General features: G+C 46.6%; 1 protein-coding gene across 11 annotated transcripts in view; it reads right to left on the bottom strand.

The window, feature by feature from the left end:
* AMBRA1 (autophagy and beclin 1 regulator 1) overlaps positions 1-19,521 on the bottom strand; it is a 187,329-nt gene that overhangs the window by 88,039 nt on the left and 79,769 nt on the right. For all 11 annotated transcript variants that reach the window (XM_043969727.1, XM_043969728.1, XM_043969730.1 and 8 more), the window contains 2 exons: positions 8,357-8,437; positions 7,523-7,623 (listed from right to left, as the gene is read on the bottom strand). In XM_043969727.1, the coding sequence (XP_043825662.1) occupies positions 7,523-7,623; positions 8,357-8,437 (182 nt within the window). The remainder of the gene's footprint in view (positions 1-7,522; positions 7,624-8,356; positions 8,438-19,521) is intronic.

The following is a 19,521-nucleotide window of genomic DNA, read 5'->3' as shown; positions in this document are numbered from 1 at the left end:
ATATTAACCTTGGCCAGAACCAAACATGAGCCCCTGCTGTCTTTTCCACCTCCCGCCATCCCTCCAGGAGGGGCAATGTGGAAATAGGGCAGCCGTGGCCTCAAAGCTCGTCCACATCCTGGCTGCTGATCGGTGTGGATGGGCTGGACCCACCCCTTTCTCAGTGGTCAGCCAGGGCTAATCCAGCTCTGTTCCTTGGGCCGACTAGAACCACCACGACAGGGTCTGTGGTGAAATCCTGCTGCTGGGCAAATGGCTAATCAGCAAGAACTCCACAAACTAGCTGTCAGCAAGATGGCAGACGCCAGGGGAAATTCATCTTGCTCTGTCTGGGCTGAGCCAATATTATTTAGGAAAATGGATGAAAGTGCTTCTCTTATGGCCCAATGCCTCAACTCCCCCAATCAGACAGATTTCCATTCTATTGTTTCAACCAATATTTCTTAAGTGCCCGTTATGTGTTAGATGAGAGGATAGTCAGCTGACCTTGGAATCAGGGAAACCTGGGTTCAAGTGCTGCCTCTTACATTCATTTGCTGGGGAACCTAGACAAGTCACTTAACCTGCCCTCAGGAAACTCGTGCCATACCAGAGGGAGCTGGGGTTGGGAAAAGAGAATATGTGTACAGCCTCTCTCTGCTCAGGACCAGATTCATTCTCCATTTCTGGAGGGCATGTTTTCGGCTTTCCCAGACACAAGATTATTAAAAAAAGAGAGTTCTTGCTCTTCCCACACTGAGGTCCTGCTCAGCTCCTTCGGTCCTTTATTTATCAGGGGGAAGGTGTATGTGGTAGAGACTCTTGGGTCTGGGACAGATTTGTGGCAGAAGTGTTGAGCCTGCATTCCTACATTGAAGCCAAATGACGATCTTTTTTACTGTGGCTCAAAACATCAAGGCCTGCCCCCACCACCATGACTCTACACTGCTCCCCACGGCCTCCCCCAAGCTGCCAGCTGAGTGGCACAGGGACCCTAGGCAGAACTGGCCTGGAGGAACAACAGCAGGTGTTAAAGGAAGGAAATTAACACCATGAAGCTTGGTTCTACTCTGGTAGGAAGGGTGAGAGGTGCTGTCTGCCAGCTTCCATGGCATTTCCAGTCAGTTTAGAATAAATCAGGCATCTTGGAGAAACAAGGAGAGAGACAGACAGAAAAGCTCCTGAAAGCACTGGGTAAAAAGAAAGGATCTGCTTTTAGCACCTTTGCTGGGTGCTCTCATCCAAGGAGAAATCAATTTGGAATCACGGGACCCTGCCTAGACCCTGGGGTCCACCTTGGGCCTTTCTTTAAAGAGCTGCCCCATGATGCTGGCAAACATGTCATGTGGCTTTGAGTTTGGGTTGCTCTTCTCAGGGCCCTTCCCTACAGATCCTGCATCATGACGATGCCAAATTTCCTAGGAGATACATCACAGTCACATGTGTCATAGAAGCTACAAGCTGGAGGGGGGTTCTAGGGATAGAATAAATACTGCAAAATAGTCCAATCTCCTCATATGTATTCTCAAAAAAAGGAATAGTTCTCAGGGGGAGGTAGGAAGGGGCACTACCATGACTGGAGAGGACCTGCACTCATTAGAAGCCTCCCCAGGTCCAGGCTGGACTTGGGCACCCTGCTCTCCCTCTTTATTCAAGTCTTTATTTATCCTGGGGGAGGCGTGTGTAGAGCAGGCCCAACGAGCAGTCTGCATTCCCCCATAAAAGCCACTGCTCCAGCCTTTTTGGATGTACCTCAACACACCAAAACCTGCTCCCGACCTCAGGCTATCAAGTAAACTGTAAGTCAAGGGCACATTGTTTTCTCCTCTATTTGCGGCTAGGTGGCACCCCGGTTCATAGAGCACCCGGTCTGAAGTCACAAAGATGAGTTCAAATCCAGCCTTAGATATTACTAGCTGGGTACTTGGGCAAATCAAGTCACTTCACCCCAGTCTGCCTCAGATGTCTCATCTATAAAATGTGGACAATAGCACCTCCCTCCCAGGGCGCTTGTGAGAATCAAATGAGATGATGTTTATAAAGCCCTTAGCACAACATCAGGCACTAATAAGTGTTTAATAGATGCTTGTTTCTTTCTTCTCTGTTCGTTAATAGCTCAATTCCTACGACAGTTCCATAACCCATCACTGACGGGGCACTGGCTGTCCCCCAAATCATGCTCCCAAGCTCTCATCTCATCCCTCCCCTGCCTCTGTCCCAGCTCAATGAGTCAATCTGGAGAATCTACTTCTACTCAATAGATCAGGCGTTTGGCTCCTCTGTAACCATGGCAACCATGGGGAAAATAGCAAGCCAGGAACCAGGGGGGCAGAACTCCACAGCACAGGTGCTGACAAGGACCAGCCCAGGGCTTTTTCAGGACAAAGCTCCCCTCTCCCCTCTCCTCAGATGACTCTTGACTCAGAGAGCCCTGTGCCCCAGTCTGCTGGGACTGAAAAACAGAGGACAACAGCAGAGACAGAGCAAGAACTCCGACCAGGGGGCCAGAGAGGTCCCAGTGATGACCAAAAAGCACAGTCCAGGTCAAAAAGAGCAAGCAAAGGCCCTGCCCTCATCACCACCTAAGCGAGAGCATATGAAGGATTTATGGGAGAGGTGCAGCCTTGCTCAGCTGGGTGGCTAAGGCTGGAATCCACTTCTGAAGTGGCCATTAAACTCCAGATGACTCCCTGGATTCTTAGGAGTGAGGCCATGACACAGGAAGCCATAAGAACCAATCCCCTTCCTGTGTTTTTGTTCCTCCAGTGATCAGTGGAAAGAACAGCAGTTCACATTTAAACACAGTGCTTAAAGGTTTATTTACAAAGTGCTTTTCACCCACCACCACTGGGAGCCAAGTAATGAAATTATTCATTCTTATTTTCCCTCTTCCCAGATAAAGAAACCAAGGCTTATAAAGATGAAACGACACTATATGGCTAGGAAATGAAAGACAAAACTGGAACCCAGATCTCCTGACCCACTTTCCTGGGTGTTCTGGATGAACCTTCGCTAACCTTTCTGCCCAATACTCCTCAGGATATTTCGCTGTGCCGAGCAGGCATGTCTACTTGCCTGTCATTCCCCACCTCATCACACAGTCAGGCTTCTCTCCTTCCCTTCACGTGCACACATGCTACATGCCCTTTTAGGTTCAGCCCCAGTGTAACTCAATGCAACTAAGCAAACACTTGTCAAGTACTTCCCAAGCTTGGAGAGAGTCCTAAAGATGAAGAAGAAATGGTCCCTGCGTTCAAGGGCTTCACAATACCCTGGGGGAGGCAAGGGACTTGTACACAAATCAATAAGAAAAAACCAAGGAGTCTGGATACAAGTCCCCAGAGCCTGAGGAGTCTCTCCCAGTTACTCCAGTCCCAACGATCCCACCCTTCACTGAGCTTCTAACTTGTTCTGAACATGCAGCTTCCTGGCTACCATGTGTGCTCCTGGAGGGGACATTTCCCACTTCTTGGTATCTTCCACAGCACAGAGGAGCACTGTGGCGTAATGGAAGGCCAATGGACTTGGGGACTGATCTGGATAGAACCGTGGGCAATGACTACAACGAGGGTGAAGATCTACATCTTTGGGTCTCCACTGCCTCATCTTTAGAGGATGAGGTTTGACTAGCTAGTGTCTAGGGTCCCTTCCAGCCCTCAATTAGAGGATTCTGTGCTCCCACGAAATACTTTCTGACTAACTAACAGAGAACATAAATTAGCAAAGAAGCCCTGCCAACTCCATAAACAGACGGGAAGGGAGCAGTCACAACCAGCACTTTTCAAAGGATCAAGAAGATATTCCCTGAGAGAGAGTCACCTGTAATAAGGGAAAGAAAAAACGGGTTACAAGCAAGATTTGGGGGATCCAATACTTTCTATAGGAAGCCCAAGAAAAACCAGAGGATCTTAGAAATAAAAGCCAAGGCCTCAAATTCCTTTCTTAAGACTCCTATGATCACCTAGAGACCAAGAACTGGTAGGGTGATGGGCTAGGATCAGAGAGAACCAACAAGTGAGATTCAAGTGACAGAAACCTAGTCAAGGGATGGGGAGTTGGGAGGTGGGGGGAAGGCTGGGGTCCCTTACTTGCTGGTTTCCAGAGCAACCAGATCAACCCCTTATCTTCTTCAGTCTTATCACTGGAGCAGAAGTGAAAGGTAATTGGGTTAATTATTAAAGCTGTACCAGCTAGTGTCACTACCACTAATTGTCCGTTTATCTGAGTTTTATAAACAGTCATTTTAATTGACAGCAAGCTCTACTTGCTTGGGCCCTGGGGCAAGTGCCCCTAGGGTTCTAGTTCTAGCTAAGAAGGTACCTCCCCTATCTGAACACAAGGGCTGAAATCTTGCTTGCTGACAAATAGTTCACATTTAAGTACATCTAATAGAGAGTAAGGCGACATCCTGCATTGATTCTAGTGACCTCAGACTAATTCTGAAAGAACAGGCATCCAATTCAGTAAATACAATTCTAGAAGCAAGACGAAGAACTCTCCAAAGACTGAACACACCTCCCATTGTCTGACCCTCCTATCCACCAAGTTGAGAATCTGAGACACTCTGGCAATGGTATTATTGCAACGAAGTCTCCTGCACTTGTTCCGAATCATATTTTTTAAAGTGGAGAGGGGAAAGTAGGAAAGGGGAAAAAGCCCAGGGCAAAGACTTGCTTTGTCCACACCAATCAATGACCAAGACGCTGCCTAGACCCAGAGCCACTTTTGAACCAAGACACTCAAGCAGATCCTAGTGACCCAGAACCAGGAGCTGGCAAGTCCCAATACTGTCCCTATCAATTTTAATCAAAGGAAAAAATAAAAGGCATCAGGCCCCCATCTGCTAGGGCAGATGCTCATTAGGATAAAAGTTATAATGAGAATGTAGGGCAGATAAATAATACTCTACATAACCCAGGCCCCTGACCCTTAGAAGAAAAATCTTCTGTTCTCTGTTTTCCCATTAATTAGCCAGGCTGCCAAATGCTGAGCTTCTCCCACAACCCAATGAGGCCCACACTCATGCCAAACAGCCCCTCTGACAGACCCTCCCTCCCAGCTTCCAAGGCTGCCCTTCCCGATGTCCTAACAGCCCTGGCCTGGCACATGCTTCCCCCATGCCAACAAAACAACAACCCTCAATGTCCTTATACCTGAGAACTATGATCAGGAGATTGGTGTCCTGGCCCCAACTAACCAGTCAGAGAGGCCGGCCACCAGCATTTACTGAACACTGACACTAAGCATCTGTGAGAAACCAACAAGCTCCTCCACCTGAATCCTCTGATCTCACTAACCCTTCGTTTCTTATTTATAAAATAAGAGGGCTCTGCCCAGCGGATCTCTGATGTCTCATTTTCCAGTTCTATTTTGTGTGTGTGTGTGTCTCTGTGAGCTAATAGGCTGGACCACAGTCTGGATTTTTGTGGACAGTGCAGCTTTCCATAAACCTGCATGTTGAGGCAGCATGGAAAAATGAATGATCAGCTCCTTCTCTGGTGGCCCTGGCTTTCCATCTCAACTCGAGCCTCCTGATAAAGAGTGAATGGAATGGATGCAGATTTCCTCTAGAGCTCTGCCCACTCTTCCTCAGCTGTTCATCCCAAGGCTGGAGGCCCCTAGATGCCTATTTGGCCCTCTGAGCCACTGCTGCCAGCCCTCCTCACCTGAACACAGCCCCAGACAAAGAGGCGGCCTTCAGAAGCATGCTCAAAACCCAGAACTGGATGAGCAGGATGACACGGCTCAAAGGTCAATTGTCCTTGCACTGAAAGCCACTGTTGTGGCCACTTCCTAAACAAATGTAATCAGACAAGACAAATATTGGCATGCTAGAAAGAGAAGTTGAGGTAGTGAAGACTAGGGTGACCAAAGGTCTTTTGGAAATAATCAGCAGGTCTGGGAATTCACTCAGCTGCAAGGGGGCAGGGGGAGTTTGTGGAAAGGAAGGTGGATCTAGGTACCATGTAAGGTAGAAAAAAGATAAAGCCCATGGAGATGATGCCATGCCAAGTCCCATCCTGAGAGAGCACAAGCAGTCATGGAAGGTCCTATGTAATCTGTGCCATTTTTTAAAAGTTGGAGGTGATTACTCAAGACAAAAGAAACGAGGACGTAAGAAAGGGCCCTGCTGATGTGGAAGTTGTTGGCAGGTTACCTATCGGACAGGAAAGCTCCAGAGACGATCTGTATCTAGTGGAGGCTCCAGAAAATGGAGACGATCAGTTTATCTGTGCCAGTGCCAAGTGCCTTCAAACGCTGGTGACCAGACCTCCTGTCCCTGGGCCCACCTGGCTGGCTCTATGAAAGAAGCCTGCCCGGGCTCAGCAGCTGTAGCCGTCTGTAAGGGGAGCACCAGCCCTCCATCCTGAGCTGTACACAGCAGTGTTCAAATACAAAAATGGGGCTAATTTCTGTCAGACCCCTGGGGGTGGAGGAGGAGATCAGGAAATGGGGGAAAGGAGTCACTGGAGGCGAGAAGGGGAGAAAACCAACAAGCAGCTGCTCCGAAAAGCTAAATGCCAAGGAAATATAGATCTGCCCAGAGTGGAGGAGCAGGAGGTGCTGTGTGGGGTGGTGAAGGCAGATGTCTGCAACAAAGCAGGGTGGAGAGGAGCTCTGCTGGGTTGCCTGGCAGCAAGTGACTATCTTCCAGCAAGGAGTTCCACGTGCCATCCGCCAAACCATACCAGACTAACTGGCCAGTAGGGACTCAGTGGCCTGGGCTCTGTTCCCAGCCACCAACTGGGGAAACCAGAGGCTGTGGCATGTGCCCCAGTGTGGCATGTTCTTACCAGCAGGAAAAAAGAGCTATGGAGCCTTGGGAGATGAGAGGCCTCCCAAGGGAGAACCTTTTCCTTCATTTCTCTGGTTCAGACCCCCAGGCTCTCCCCAAACAAGCTGCTGATGAAGAGAAAACTCCGGTGGCTGTCCCACCGGAGAGCTCCTTTAGCACTACTGCCCTCTGTGCACAGACTGCCCATCATGCACCACCAGGCCGCCAGAGCACACAGGGCAGAGCTACTTAGAGGGCATTTTGTGCCACGTGAAGTCAGCCAAGCTGGCCCCCTGGGGCGCCTGTCCCTCTTCCCTCCCCCGGCCTTGGAAGATTCCAAGGCATTTGGAAGCTGCGTATGCAGGCAGTGCCAGAGGGTTGGAGAGGTGTGCGTTAAGCTCCTAATTCAATCACAGGATCTGCCTCGTGAGCGGCTCACCAACCACACCAGGAACAAGATACCTTATCATTCGATTAGAATCACTGCTAAGACCATCATTTCTACATTCTGAATGGGTTTAAATTTAAAGGGGGAGGGGGGTATGGAAAGGTAGAGAGGAAGGGGACTTTTAAAGGAGTCAGTCACCAGATTTTGTTATTTAGCAGTCTCCTCAATGGTAATTAGGAGTTAGGAAATCCTTGTATAGCCTTTTCAGGTAAACAGCATGAAGAGTTAAGAAGCCTTTCCTCTCACCTACAGCAGTGAACACGGGTGTAGAAGCAGGAAGCTATGCCTGCTTCCCAAGTCATGAAGGATCATTTTCTTACCTGCCAGAACTCTATTAACAGAGGAATGAGTGGCCAACCCAGGCTGTCCTCGTTCATGGAAAATCCCAGCATAAGGCAAGTACTCCGGCAGCAAGAAACGCCTACAGAAAGAAGTCAGCCACATAAAAAGTCTACCCTGGACCGCTAACTACAAAACAAGTGGGATCTACACGGGCTCAAACACCAACCCCAAAGGTCTAAGGGCCTAGGGTCTAAAGTCATGCTGGAATCGGACAGGCCCCAAAGCACCCAGGCAATCATCAAGCGGATGGTGACCATCCTAATGAGGACAACTCAGGATGAACTCCATTTTAACGCTTATGAAGTGCTTTTCATACATTATCTAATTTATCTTCTATCATGTCTCTGTTTTTTCTCTGCTTTTTTGAGCTCAATAAAGTTTCTCAGGCTTGTGCAAGCCTCTTCCTTCTTATATCCATCCCCTCTCTAAACTTCCTTCACTGAAAGCATGCTCAAAGTCTCCTGTCAATTCTCAAGATGGCAGCTGATAGGAGCTCACCCAAGCAGGATGCCAGCGAAACCCTGAATCCCTGAACTAGAAGACATCTCAGAGACCATCCCTTCCTACCTGGCTACCCCTTTTATGAACACACAGGGAACCAGACTCAGAAAAAGTGACTGGCTCAAGGTCCCATATCAAGCACAAGGAAAACCCAGGGTGAGAGTCAAGGTCTATGGCATCCCACTTGTGGGGTCTTGCCACTTGGATACAGGGATGAATAATTCCAAACATTACCATTCCAGGGCTCAGAAATTAACTTTAACATTTCTCCCTGCAAAGACCATTTCCTTGGCTGCCTGCATAACTCTTACCTGGGGACAAAGCGTCCAAGCGAAGGGGCCGACATCCTTGCATTACGTGGAGCTCGGTGCCTGGATCTGTCTCCGTTGTCCCTAAGGGAGGGAAAAAAACCCAACAAGTTAAGGGAATCGCTCAAAGCAAATGATCCTTCAAGCCAAAGAGCAAACACCTGGACACTTAGCCTCTCTGGGTAGGAGAAGACTCCATGATTACTCTCTGCTCCTGCCCTTTCTATACATCTCATGAGGCCCAGACATACTTGGACTTACCAGAGTAGTTCACCTAGGAGACTTCCAAGTGCCTTACTAAGTGCTTTTATTAAATCATTTAAATGGTCATTAAATACATCTCAGAACAAGATGGAGAAGAGCAAGAGGAGGAGAAGCCTTCCTGCAGCTGAGAAACCCCTGGAACTTTGTTGAGTCTCAATTTGGAGTCAAGTGTGGGGCCTCTGGGAAATTGGAATGAGACAGACAGATTTCTTTTTATTTTATTTTATTTTGGGGGCGGGGGGGGGCAATGGGGGTTAAGTGAGTTGCCCAGGGTCATACAGCTAGTAAGTGTCAAGTGTCTGAGGCTGAATTTGAACTCAAGTCCTTCCGAATCCAGGGCTGGTGCTTTATCCATTGTGCCACCTAGCTGCCCCCAGATTTCTTTTCCTGGATTAAATCAGACAAAGTGAATTCAGTGTCAAGGGCTCTTGAAGAGGAGAAAAATTACCCCATCAATTCCACTTAAAAAGTGATGCCCTCTCAGGATTCACTTTAGTCCATGGAATGGATGTGAGAATGAAAATGGTGAAAAGAAGATAGAATCTCATTCTTATAGAGAGTAAAACTAGAGGAGGCCAATGGAAGACCCAAAAATTCCTGGAAAATGTAATGCTAACCCAGGTCACTTGGACCTGAGAGAGAAAGAAGACAAAGGCTAGAGTTGGTCTTTGAGGACCATTGGCTACTTGTTGTCCTTCCTTATCCTGCATCATGCTAAGGAGTGCCGGCCTTGCAGCTGGGAACTACCAAGTCGTGTTTTCTCCCACTGTGGCATGGGGTACACATACAATCCTGTCCGTGAGTCACTGACTAGAAGCCACAAGGGAGAAGAGCCAAGACACCAAGGATGGCTTTGCGTTTTCTTCCAATGAAAAGTCAAAAGGGGTCTAGCTGGACTGCAGAATTAATTAGGAGCCTAACCAGCTTGACAGAATAACTGAGCCTCTCTGAGGCAAGATGGATCAGGCCAGTTTCTGAATTCCTTTCTCTGGCTTAGACTGGTAAGGTTCTGCTAGAGCTGACCTACAGCCAGAATTTAATTCTCCTCTTAGCTTCTGAGGGTCGCCAAGGGAGATCTAGAGTGTGGTCCATTGCAGCATGAGAATGGGCAGATCAATAGCAGGGCACTGGAAGCCTATGCATTAACCAGTCTGGGCATTAGTACTTCATCTTTGCTTCCCAAACACAGTGCTGCTCTTTCCCTCTGACATTCCAGCCCTTCAGACCAAAAGTAGACAGGGGGACCAGGAGGGAAGGGGGAGGCCACAGGGGAAGAGGAAGGTACCTCAAACAACTACAGAGAACAACTGCCAAGCCAAATTATCCAGCTGCTCCTTGAGACAGAATCTGTTTTCTCATAATTATATTTTAAAGCCCATTACCAAAATCTGCTGGACAATTTCCTTCTGAAAGGACAGAGTAAAAATCTTAATCTGCTCTGCTAGGAGAGTTCAGTGGATCAGCCAGAGAAGTCAGCTCTTCAGCTTCACTGCTTGACAATCACCCTTGCACTAAAGATGCCATTCTGATGGACAGGTTAAAAGCCATGAGAAAACAGTTCAGTCCTACAAGCAGAATCTCAGATTTCGGGGTTAAGGAGAGCATGATGAATGGCCCTGTGTTTCCTTTCACAAATCAGTCATGGGAAGAACTCTCTAGGTCTCTGTGTCTCCAAATAAGAGACATATATTCAAACCTTGAGGAGATGATCACAACCTTCTTTTCTCTGACAAAGAATGTTGTCACTATTCTTTATTTATTCCTAGCAAGGACAAAGAAGTAGTCGCTAAATAAATGTCATCTCTGGCTCCCCCCCCCCCTTTCAGGGCAATGAGGGTTAAGTGACTTGCCCAGGGTCACACAGCTAGTAAGTGTCAAGTATCTGAGGTCATATTTGAACTCAGGTCCTCCTGAATCCAGGCACTGCGCCACCTAGCTGCTCCCCATCTCTGGCTCTTGAGTCCATTTTCTTAGCACAGCATAAATCCTAGAAGATATTTAAAGACTGTAGCACAGTTTGAAGCAGAAAAGTCAGATCACTTGAAGTTAGCATCCTAGCTCTATTGATGCTCGTATGCACAAATCTGAGAAAACATCAACGTCTTTTTGACTTAGTTTCTCCCTTTTTCAGAAAGGAATAAACACTACCAGCAGACTGGGGCTGTTTGTGCTTTGGGATTCCTGGAGGAATGCTGCTATGCAAAAAGAAAATAATGCTAATGATACCAATTGGCTTGGGTACATGAAGTATCACAGACTGAAGGCTAAGCCAAGATCTATAAGCAAGAGTAATAAGAAAACAGCAATGTATCAAGTGGATGGAGCTGGCTGGTGGCTGCCCAAAATATCAATGTTGTTTTTATTAATAATGGGGACATAGAAGATAAGTGGCATTTAAATGAAATGAACGGAAGATTTCCAATTGGGAAGTGATGTGAACTCTTAAAGAATGAAAAATCAGAGAAACAAATACAGAGCGATTGGAAAATTGTGAAACACAGAAGCACATGATACAGAAAATCAACACCGAATACTATAGTGGGAAAAGGGTCTAGAGTTCAAGGGCCTGGGTTCAAATTCTCACAATGTCTCTCTCTGTAGGACCCTGGACAAAGCCCTTAAACTTCACTGGGCCTCAGTTTTCCTCTATGTAGAATGAAGGATTAGTACTCAGTGACCCCTTACAAACCTTTCAGCTCTGCATCTCTGTTGTGTAATATAGGTCTAAAGAGCAAATGAAGTCATTCCTGGGAAAAGGAATGTTAAAAAAAGCTCAAACACTGACTGTTCAGAAGGAGCCTAAAAGCAATCCCGACCAAGGCAGTCATTCCTTTTATCAGCAAGCCTTTCTCACCCACTTGTTTTTTGCAAGGCCCAGTGTTTGGGCTAGGGCAGGAAGACCAAACAGGCCCTGTCCACGTGCCTCTGAGTGGCACTTTTGGAACCAAGAAGGAGTATATTCTAGGGACAGAAGAGAGCCTGTGAAAAGGTTCAGAGAGGGAAGCCGTAGCCCAGGCACGAGGAGCAATAAAACAGTGTGACAGTACCCGAGCCTGGGTGAAGGAGAATGACTGACAGCAGGGCTGCAAAAGGAAGCTGGGCCCAAGCTGATGAGGAGAGCAGGCAGAGCCACGCCCACACTTCAGGAACATCCCTTTGGCAGCTGTGTGGAGGACAGACCTGAGGCAAGGAAACAACAGAGAATCTACGGCAAGAATGAGGGAGAGAAGGGGGCCGGACTAGGTGACATCACGGAGGCTGAAATAACAAAACTGGGCACGTACTGATCCGTGGGGTGAGAGAGATGTTGTGGTTGCAATCCTGGGCAGGGGGAAGAATGGTGTTGCCATTGGCAGGAATGGGGAATTTTGGAAGAGGAGTGGGTAGGAAATCGTGAGGTGCTTCTGGTCCACCCGGTTTGAAAGGGGATCAGTGTGACCAGAGCTTTGGAGACAGATGGGAATGGACATTCAGCTGAGTCATGTACATGATAATGAAACCTCTGGGAACTCCAGAAGCTGCTCAGTCAGGGAAGGTCCAGAGAAGGGGGACCATGGCCAGAGGCTTCAAGCCCACACAGAGAACCTTATCTAGGAGAAAGAAAGGGTCAAACTGGGAGAACAAAAACTGCACAAGGCCACAAGAACCCTGCCAGGAAGAAGAGCTGAGAAGGGCAGCGGATACTCTCATCATAGGGCCCCTGGCAGGTCTAGCATCCAGGTCAGTCAATCAGCAAGCATTTATTCAGTGCTTCCTAGGTGACAAGCACTGTGTCAATCTCTTAGAATAAAGGCAAAGAAGAAAACACAGGCCCTCAAGGAGCAAAGCCTAATGGGGCAGGCATCAAAGAAATCCCACCCATGACGGAAGATCTGTACTGTGTGAATGGGACATAATCCCTGGAGGAGAGAAGACTGGAGTGGGCAGAGGTGAAGAACAATAAAGCAAAGACTTGGAGGAGAGAGACAACATCATTAGATGTGAAAGGAAAGGCAGGTAAGATCAGTGAGGCTGGATTCAAGAATAGCTGGAGGACAACAGGATCTGAAAAGGCCCTGCTGGGGTTGAGCAGTGAAGGGCCTTCCATGTCAAATAGAGGCCTCTGTATTTGATTCTGGAGGTACTGGGGAGTGAATGGAGTTGATGAAGTAGGAGAGGTGCCCTGGAGGAGGGAGAGACTTGAGGCAGGGAGATAAACAACAGACTAGTGCAATCATGCCAGTCTGAGGTGCCAGGAGTTGGACACCAGAGTGGCAGCCGTGTGATCAGAGAGGAGGTTGTGAAGGTGGAAGCCACAAGCTTTGCCATCTGATTGGACGTGTGGAGTGAGTGAGAGGGAGGACTTGAGGGTGACACAGCAATGCCAAGTCTGGAAAAGGGGGGCATGTGACGGGGAAGACAAGGAGCTGAGTTTTGATACAAAGAAATGGAGATGAGTATGGGCCACCCAATTCAACATTTCTAAAAGGAGGCTGGAGATTTGAAACTGGGGCGCAGAAGAATGGTTAGGACTAGATCTACAGAGCTGATCATCAAAGCTAGGTAAGCTGGTGGGCTCTAAGTAACAACAAGAATGGGAGCACCTCTACAGCACTTGGAGGCTGGCAAAGTGCTTCCCAAGTTTCTCATTTGAACCTCACAACAACTCTGGGAGACGGATGCTATTACTGGCCCCATTTTACAGATAAGGAAACCAGGGCAGGCAGAAGATAAGTGACTTGCCCAGGATCACACAACTATTCAGTCTCTGAGGTCACATTTGAACTCAGGTCTTCTTGATTTCTAGCAAGACAATATAAAGGGAGGTTAAAACGAAGATCAGAAAGCCTAATGGGACGGGTTAGAAAAGAGTTCAGAGCAGTGAGAAGGAAAAACTCTTTGGGCCTTAAAACATCAGATTGCAGACATCTCAGTACATGGAAGAAAGATAATAATTTTTCACGATATGTGTGGGAAGGGGTGTACTCTGTTGTGAGGAAGGAGATGGACACAATTTGCAAAAAAAGGTAAAAAGGCCAGCACGGCCAGAATGCCAGCATGTTGGTCTCTGCCAATGATCTAAGAGCTCTGCGGAATGAGAGGAAGAAAGTGAGACAGGCTGATTTCCAGGAAGGGACTCGCAGATCAGAAAAAGACGGGCTGGATGTGAAGCCAACCAAGCTGCCTGGAGGGGTCCTTCCAACTAGCAGGTAATGGTCACAGCGACACGAGCCTTTGGCCCAGCTCCCCCACCTCAGAAGTCTTACTGTGATCCCCTCTCAGGAGAAACCTTTCTTCAGGGAAACACCAACGAAATCCTCATCAATTTACAAGGCAAGGCTGCCTTGAGCCAGCAGGAGAGAAGTTGACTGGGTTCTTAATGGCTTTCCTGGGTGTCGAATTGTGCATGGCACTGATTACCTCTCAGAGGGACATTTGGGAAGGGGGGAGGCAACAATAAAAAAGCCTTTATGAGACAAAAAGCGCCCTTCAAACAATCAAGAACCCAAGACAAGTGCCGAGTCCAAGAAGATTCATCTCCAAAACAAGAGAAAAACACAGCAGCAGCAGCTCTCCTGCTCAACTCTTAGGATTAATTGCCTCCGAGAGAGGCTGTAATTTAAAGGAATGAGGAAATAAACCTCTGGCTCAGCCTGCTGCTGCCTGTGTCCAGACCAGACAGTCAGGTGCTCACTACTCCTGGCCAACAAATAGCTCTAGGCTCAAACCTTTGTAAAAAAGCGAGTTAAGTGGAGCAAGAAGCTGAAAAGACCGTTATCCTTCTGACAGCACATGGCTGAAAATGTGCCAAGTGAATCTACTCTTAATAAAGAAATTCAGAAAGAAAAAGTGCCCTTCCCTGTCCACCTCCACCCCACCCAGCCCGGCCCGGCCTGGCCCGGCTCCCAGCAGGCATTCATTCCCAAAGCTAGCACTAGCCTCCTAGCTCAGCAGCAGCACCTCTTACGCTCCCACATTAAAGGGCATAAAGGCTGCAAGGAGAACCTGCCACAGGGCTTCCTTTTCCTTAGGAGCCCGACTAGGGGAGGCTCTCTTGGAAGAGAAGAAATGCTTGGTTGGTCTCTGGAGACCCACCACATCATGCAGCGAGAACACTCCCCTCACTTAGCAAACCTTTTCATTTTAACAGCATAAATTATGCAACAGTCTAAGCCCTTATTATGCTCTTCTTATTAAAAAATAAGCTCTCTTTAAGCGCTTACTTTGGGGGAGGGGGGGTTAGATCTGGTCCTCTTCTATTTTATCCACTCCCAACCCCCACTTTCCCTTAATGAACAACGTTCCAGACTCAGTCCACAAGGGGAAGGTGCTTTTCTAAAGCCAAACAACTGGTGGGAAATTCCTAATGAAAGGACAAAATTCTACTCACTCTAGGCCTCAACAGCTTTCAAGCCAGCTGACTCCGAAGTCACAGAGGCCGTACATGTACTGTCTTATCATTCCTCACAAGAACCCTGGGAGGTGGCTGCTCTTATGATCCCTACTTTACAGAAGAAGAAACCGAAGTTTGAGAGGGAGGTTCAGCAACTTGCTCAGGGTCATTGAGCTGTTACATGTCAAGGCCGGATTTGATTCCAGACCCCAATGCCACATCATTTTAAGCCCTGGGCTAATGGGCCAACAAGGTATCTATCTGCAAATGGTCCCATCCTGACCTAGAAGCCACTTACTTAACTGTGAACCTCATTAGTTCGACATTAACTCCAGGAAAGTTGTGATGGGATAAAAGGAAGTAGCTTTGTCTGGCTCCTCTTCTTTCTTTCCCCATCAGTAAGGCTGAAAAGCTAGATGTTAAGCTCCTAGAGGTCACCTGCATAGGGCCACTGGCTTGGAAAAAACAAGCCAGGGGGGCAGCTAAGTGGCACAGAGGAGAAAACACCAGCCCTGGAGTCAGGAGGACCTGAGTTCAAATCTGGCCTCAGATATTTGACACTTACTAGCTGTGTGACCCTGGGCAAGTCACTTAACCCCAGTTGCCACACACACACACACACACACACACAAAACTACTAAAAAACAAGCCAGAGACACAGGAAGCACAGTAGTAAATGACTTTAGTAATGTACTGTATGATAAACCCAAAGACTCCAGCTTCTGGGATAGGAACTCAGTATTTGACAAAAACTGCTGGGAAAACTGGAAGATAGTATGGCAGAAACTAGGCATAGACCAACATCTTATACTTTATACTAAAATAAGGTCAAAATGGGTACATGATTTAGACATAAAAGGTGATACCAAAGGTAAATTAGGAGAAGAAGGAATAGTTTTACCTCTCAGATCTTTGGAAAGGAGAACAGTTTATGACCAAACAAGAGACAGAGAATATTATGAAATGCAAAATGGATGGTTTTGATTACATTAAAAAGTTTTTGTACAAACAGAAGCAATGCATCCAAAACTGGAAGGGAGACAGAAAACTAGGAAACAATTTTTATAGCCAGTACTTCTGATAAAGGCCTCATTTCTAAAATATATCAAGAACTAAATCAAATTTATAAGAATACAAGTCATTCCCCAATTGAGGAATGGTCAAAGGATATGAACAGGCAGTTTTCTGATGAAGAAATCAAAGCTATCTATTGCCATATGAAAAAAAGCTCTAAATCACTATTGATTAGAGAGATGCAAATTAAAACAACTCTGAGGTACCACCTGACACCTATCAGATTGGCTAATATGACAAAAAAGGAAAATAATAAATGTTGGAGAAGTTGTGGAAAAATTGGAACACTAATGCATTGTTGGTGGAGCTGTGAACTGATCCAACCATTCTGGAGAGCAAAGGGCTATAAAGCTTTGCATATCCTTTGACCCCGCAATACCACTATTAGGTCTTTTTCCCAAAGGGAAAAGGACCCACATGTACAAAATTATTTATAGTTGCTCTTTTTGTGGTGGCAAGGAATTGGAAATTGAGGGGTTACCCATCAACTGGGGAATGGCTGAACAAGTTGTGGTATATGAATGTAATGGAATACTATTGCGCTGTAAGAAATGATGAGCAGGAGGAGTTCAGAGAAACCTGCAAGGACTTGTATGAACTGGTGATGAGTGAGATGAGCAGAACCAGGAGAACACTGTACACAGTATCAACAACATTATGTGTTGATCAACTGTGATAGACTTGATTCTTCTCAGCAATACAATGGTCCAAGATAGTTCCAAAGGACTCATGATGGAAAAGGCTCTCCAAATGCAGGGAAAAAAAAGAACCGTTAAATTTGGATGCAGATTGTTCCATACTATTTCTATTGTTTTTGTTGTTGTTGTTTTTCTTTTTTGAGGTTTTTCCGTTTTGCTCCAATTCTTCTCTCATAACATGACTAATGCAGAAATATGTTTAATGTGATTGTACATATATAACCTATATCAAATTACTTGCTGTCTTGGGGATGGGGGAGGGAGAAAAATTTGAAACTAGAAATCTTATAAAAACAAATGTTGAAAACTATCTCTAAATGTAACTGGAAAATAATAAAATATTTATATGGGGGAAAAAAAAAAACAAGCCAGAGAGAAAATGAACAAGTTGCTGAAAGGGGCACAACACCCACCAAAGATGATGCTCTTGAGAAAAGCCTTTGTTCTTAGGCCTGGACCTAGACCAAAAAATTAACATGGGTGGGATGGTCGGAAAGGGGGGATGACAGGTTTTTTCTCCCCACTGCTTCGAGCACTGGATGTGAACACCACAGTCACTCAGTACACATGGCTGCCAGGATGAGGGGACAGGGAATCCCAGGCCAGCCTGGTGCAAGATAATACTGAAAATATGACCTTTCATCAAACCCCCTCCCTGCCCCCCACTTCACAATCTCAAGAAGCTCTGGTTTGGATGCTAAAGGATAAGAAGGGAATCTTAATTGTTTGGGCAGCTTCTATCCAAAAGTAATTAGACAGGATATTGTCCAAAGATTCAGACAGAGGCAACTCTCCATCCTCTTTCTTACCGACCAGTCATTTATTTAGCATCAAAGTAGCCACTCCTGTCCACATCACCAAGTAAGGAGGATATTCTTAGCCCTGAAGATTCAGGAGAACAACAGAAGGAGCTGAGGCAAGCAGCACACTACTGGATGCGGATTCTGTTAATTAAGTAGGGCTAGCCACTCTGTCAGGACCTTGAGTTCTAAGATCAGATGGCCAGCCTACTCCTACAACCCTACAACAGCTAATAATAATGGCTAGCATTACATGCGTCTTCATTTCACACATCTTCACAACAAACCTGACAGAGCTGACTTTACAGATAAGGAGACTGAGGTAGGCAGAGGGGAAGTGACTTGCTCAGGATCTCGTGCTTCAAACACCTGGAGTTTCCATTTCTTGGCTCTGTTCCTGGCTTCCAGACCTCAGAACCATCCCCACCTCCCTCCACTTTCTTTCTTTCTTTTTGGGCTGGGCAATGAGGGTCAAGTGACTTGCCCAGGGTCACACAGCTAGTAAGTGTCAAGTGTCTGAGGCTGGATTTGAACTCAGGTCCTCCTGAATCCAGGGCTGGTGCTCTATCCACTGAGCCACCTAGCTGCCCCCTCCCTCCACTTTCCAAGTTTCCTTGGAGCTGTTTTCCCTAGTTGGAATATAAGCTCTCAGTGGGCAAGGCCCATCCTTTTGTTTCTCTCCCTCTCTTCAGCACGTATCACAGCACCTGGCACATAGTAAGAGCTTAATAAATGCTTGCTTCCTTCCTTGAGAATGCCCCATTACAACACCCACAACATGCCTAGAGGACTTCTGGGTAAGAGAAAAGCAAATACAAATGGTGGGATGGGGGGGGGGAGTTAAGATATTCCAGTGGACTAAGAAGATTCATCTCTCTGCTGAAAAGAGAACATAAGTATATATTGTTTCCAAGCACAAGGACAAAACTCAGATCCCACATCAGCCATATTAATTAATCCAGGACTTTGGCTACTCTGTACCAGGAGCAGCAGACTAGTGGATAGAGTGCTGGACCTGAAGTCAGTAAAACCTGAGTTCAAATCGTAATTCAGATGTTTACTGGCTGTGTGACCCTAAGTCACTTCACCTCTGTTGGCCTCAGTTTTCTCATCAGTAAAATGAGAGTAACAACTGCACCTCTTTCCCAAGGTTGTTGTGATGACAAAATGAAATACTATTTGTAAAGCACTCTGTGAATCCTGTTAGCTACATTATTAGTGTTATGGTGATTGCTGCTGCTGTTGCTGATATTATTGTCGTTACTGGCAACTGTTTCCCAAAGTCCAATCTGACAACTGTCCGGTGTATGTGTTGAAAGGATAATACCACCTACCTCTAAGGGCTACTTTGTGGATCAAATCAGAAAATATATGTAAAGTGCTTTACAAACTTTCAAGTGCTATCTAAATGTCAGCTATCATCAATCTACTGGAAGGGCTGCCTAGCACTGACAAAGAGTGAGCTCTTCCCCCAGGCTACCAGTTGAGGTGAAGAACAAAGAAGCTATCTCTATCAGCAGCAGAGCAGGGGAAAACATGGAAGAAGGCTGATTCTGGCTTTGTCATTTGTGTTGGTGCAGTCAGAATCAAGGGGAACATAAGCAAGAAAGCGAGAGGTATCTGGTCAGAAAGGGATCTAAACTAGTTGTTTCATAGGTCACAGTTTCTTAACTTGAGACATAAGGGTTCACAGGAGCTTGGATGGGCCATGTGACCTGTACCTTGAAGTTCTCCACTCAAAGAACTGATAGAAATGAAAAAACGGGCAAAGTGGCCTCGAGCTTTTTGACCCACTGGGCTTAAGAGAAGAGGGACAATAGTGCCAGCCACCCTGCCATATTCCCCTTCTCTTGAAAGCCTTATGAGACCGTGAGATCCCCTGAAGCAAATCAAAAACCCACCTGACCCAAGATCTCCAATTCTCAGGCTCTGACCAACAAGGAATCTGCAGTCTTTCTC

The sequence above is a fragment of the Dromiciops gliroides genome, chromosome 6, assembly GCF_019393635.1.
Source record: "Dromiciops gliroides isolate mDroGli1 chromosome 6, mDroGli1.pri, whole genome shotgun sequence".
Lineage (NCBI taxonomy): Eukaryota > Metazoa > Chordata > Mammalia > Microbiotheria > Microbiotheriidae > Dromiciops > Dromiciops gliroides.
This window is presented reverse-complemented; position numbering and strand designations above follow the sequence as displayed.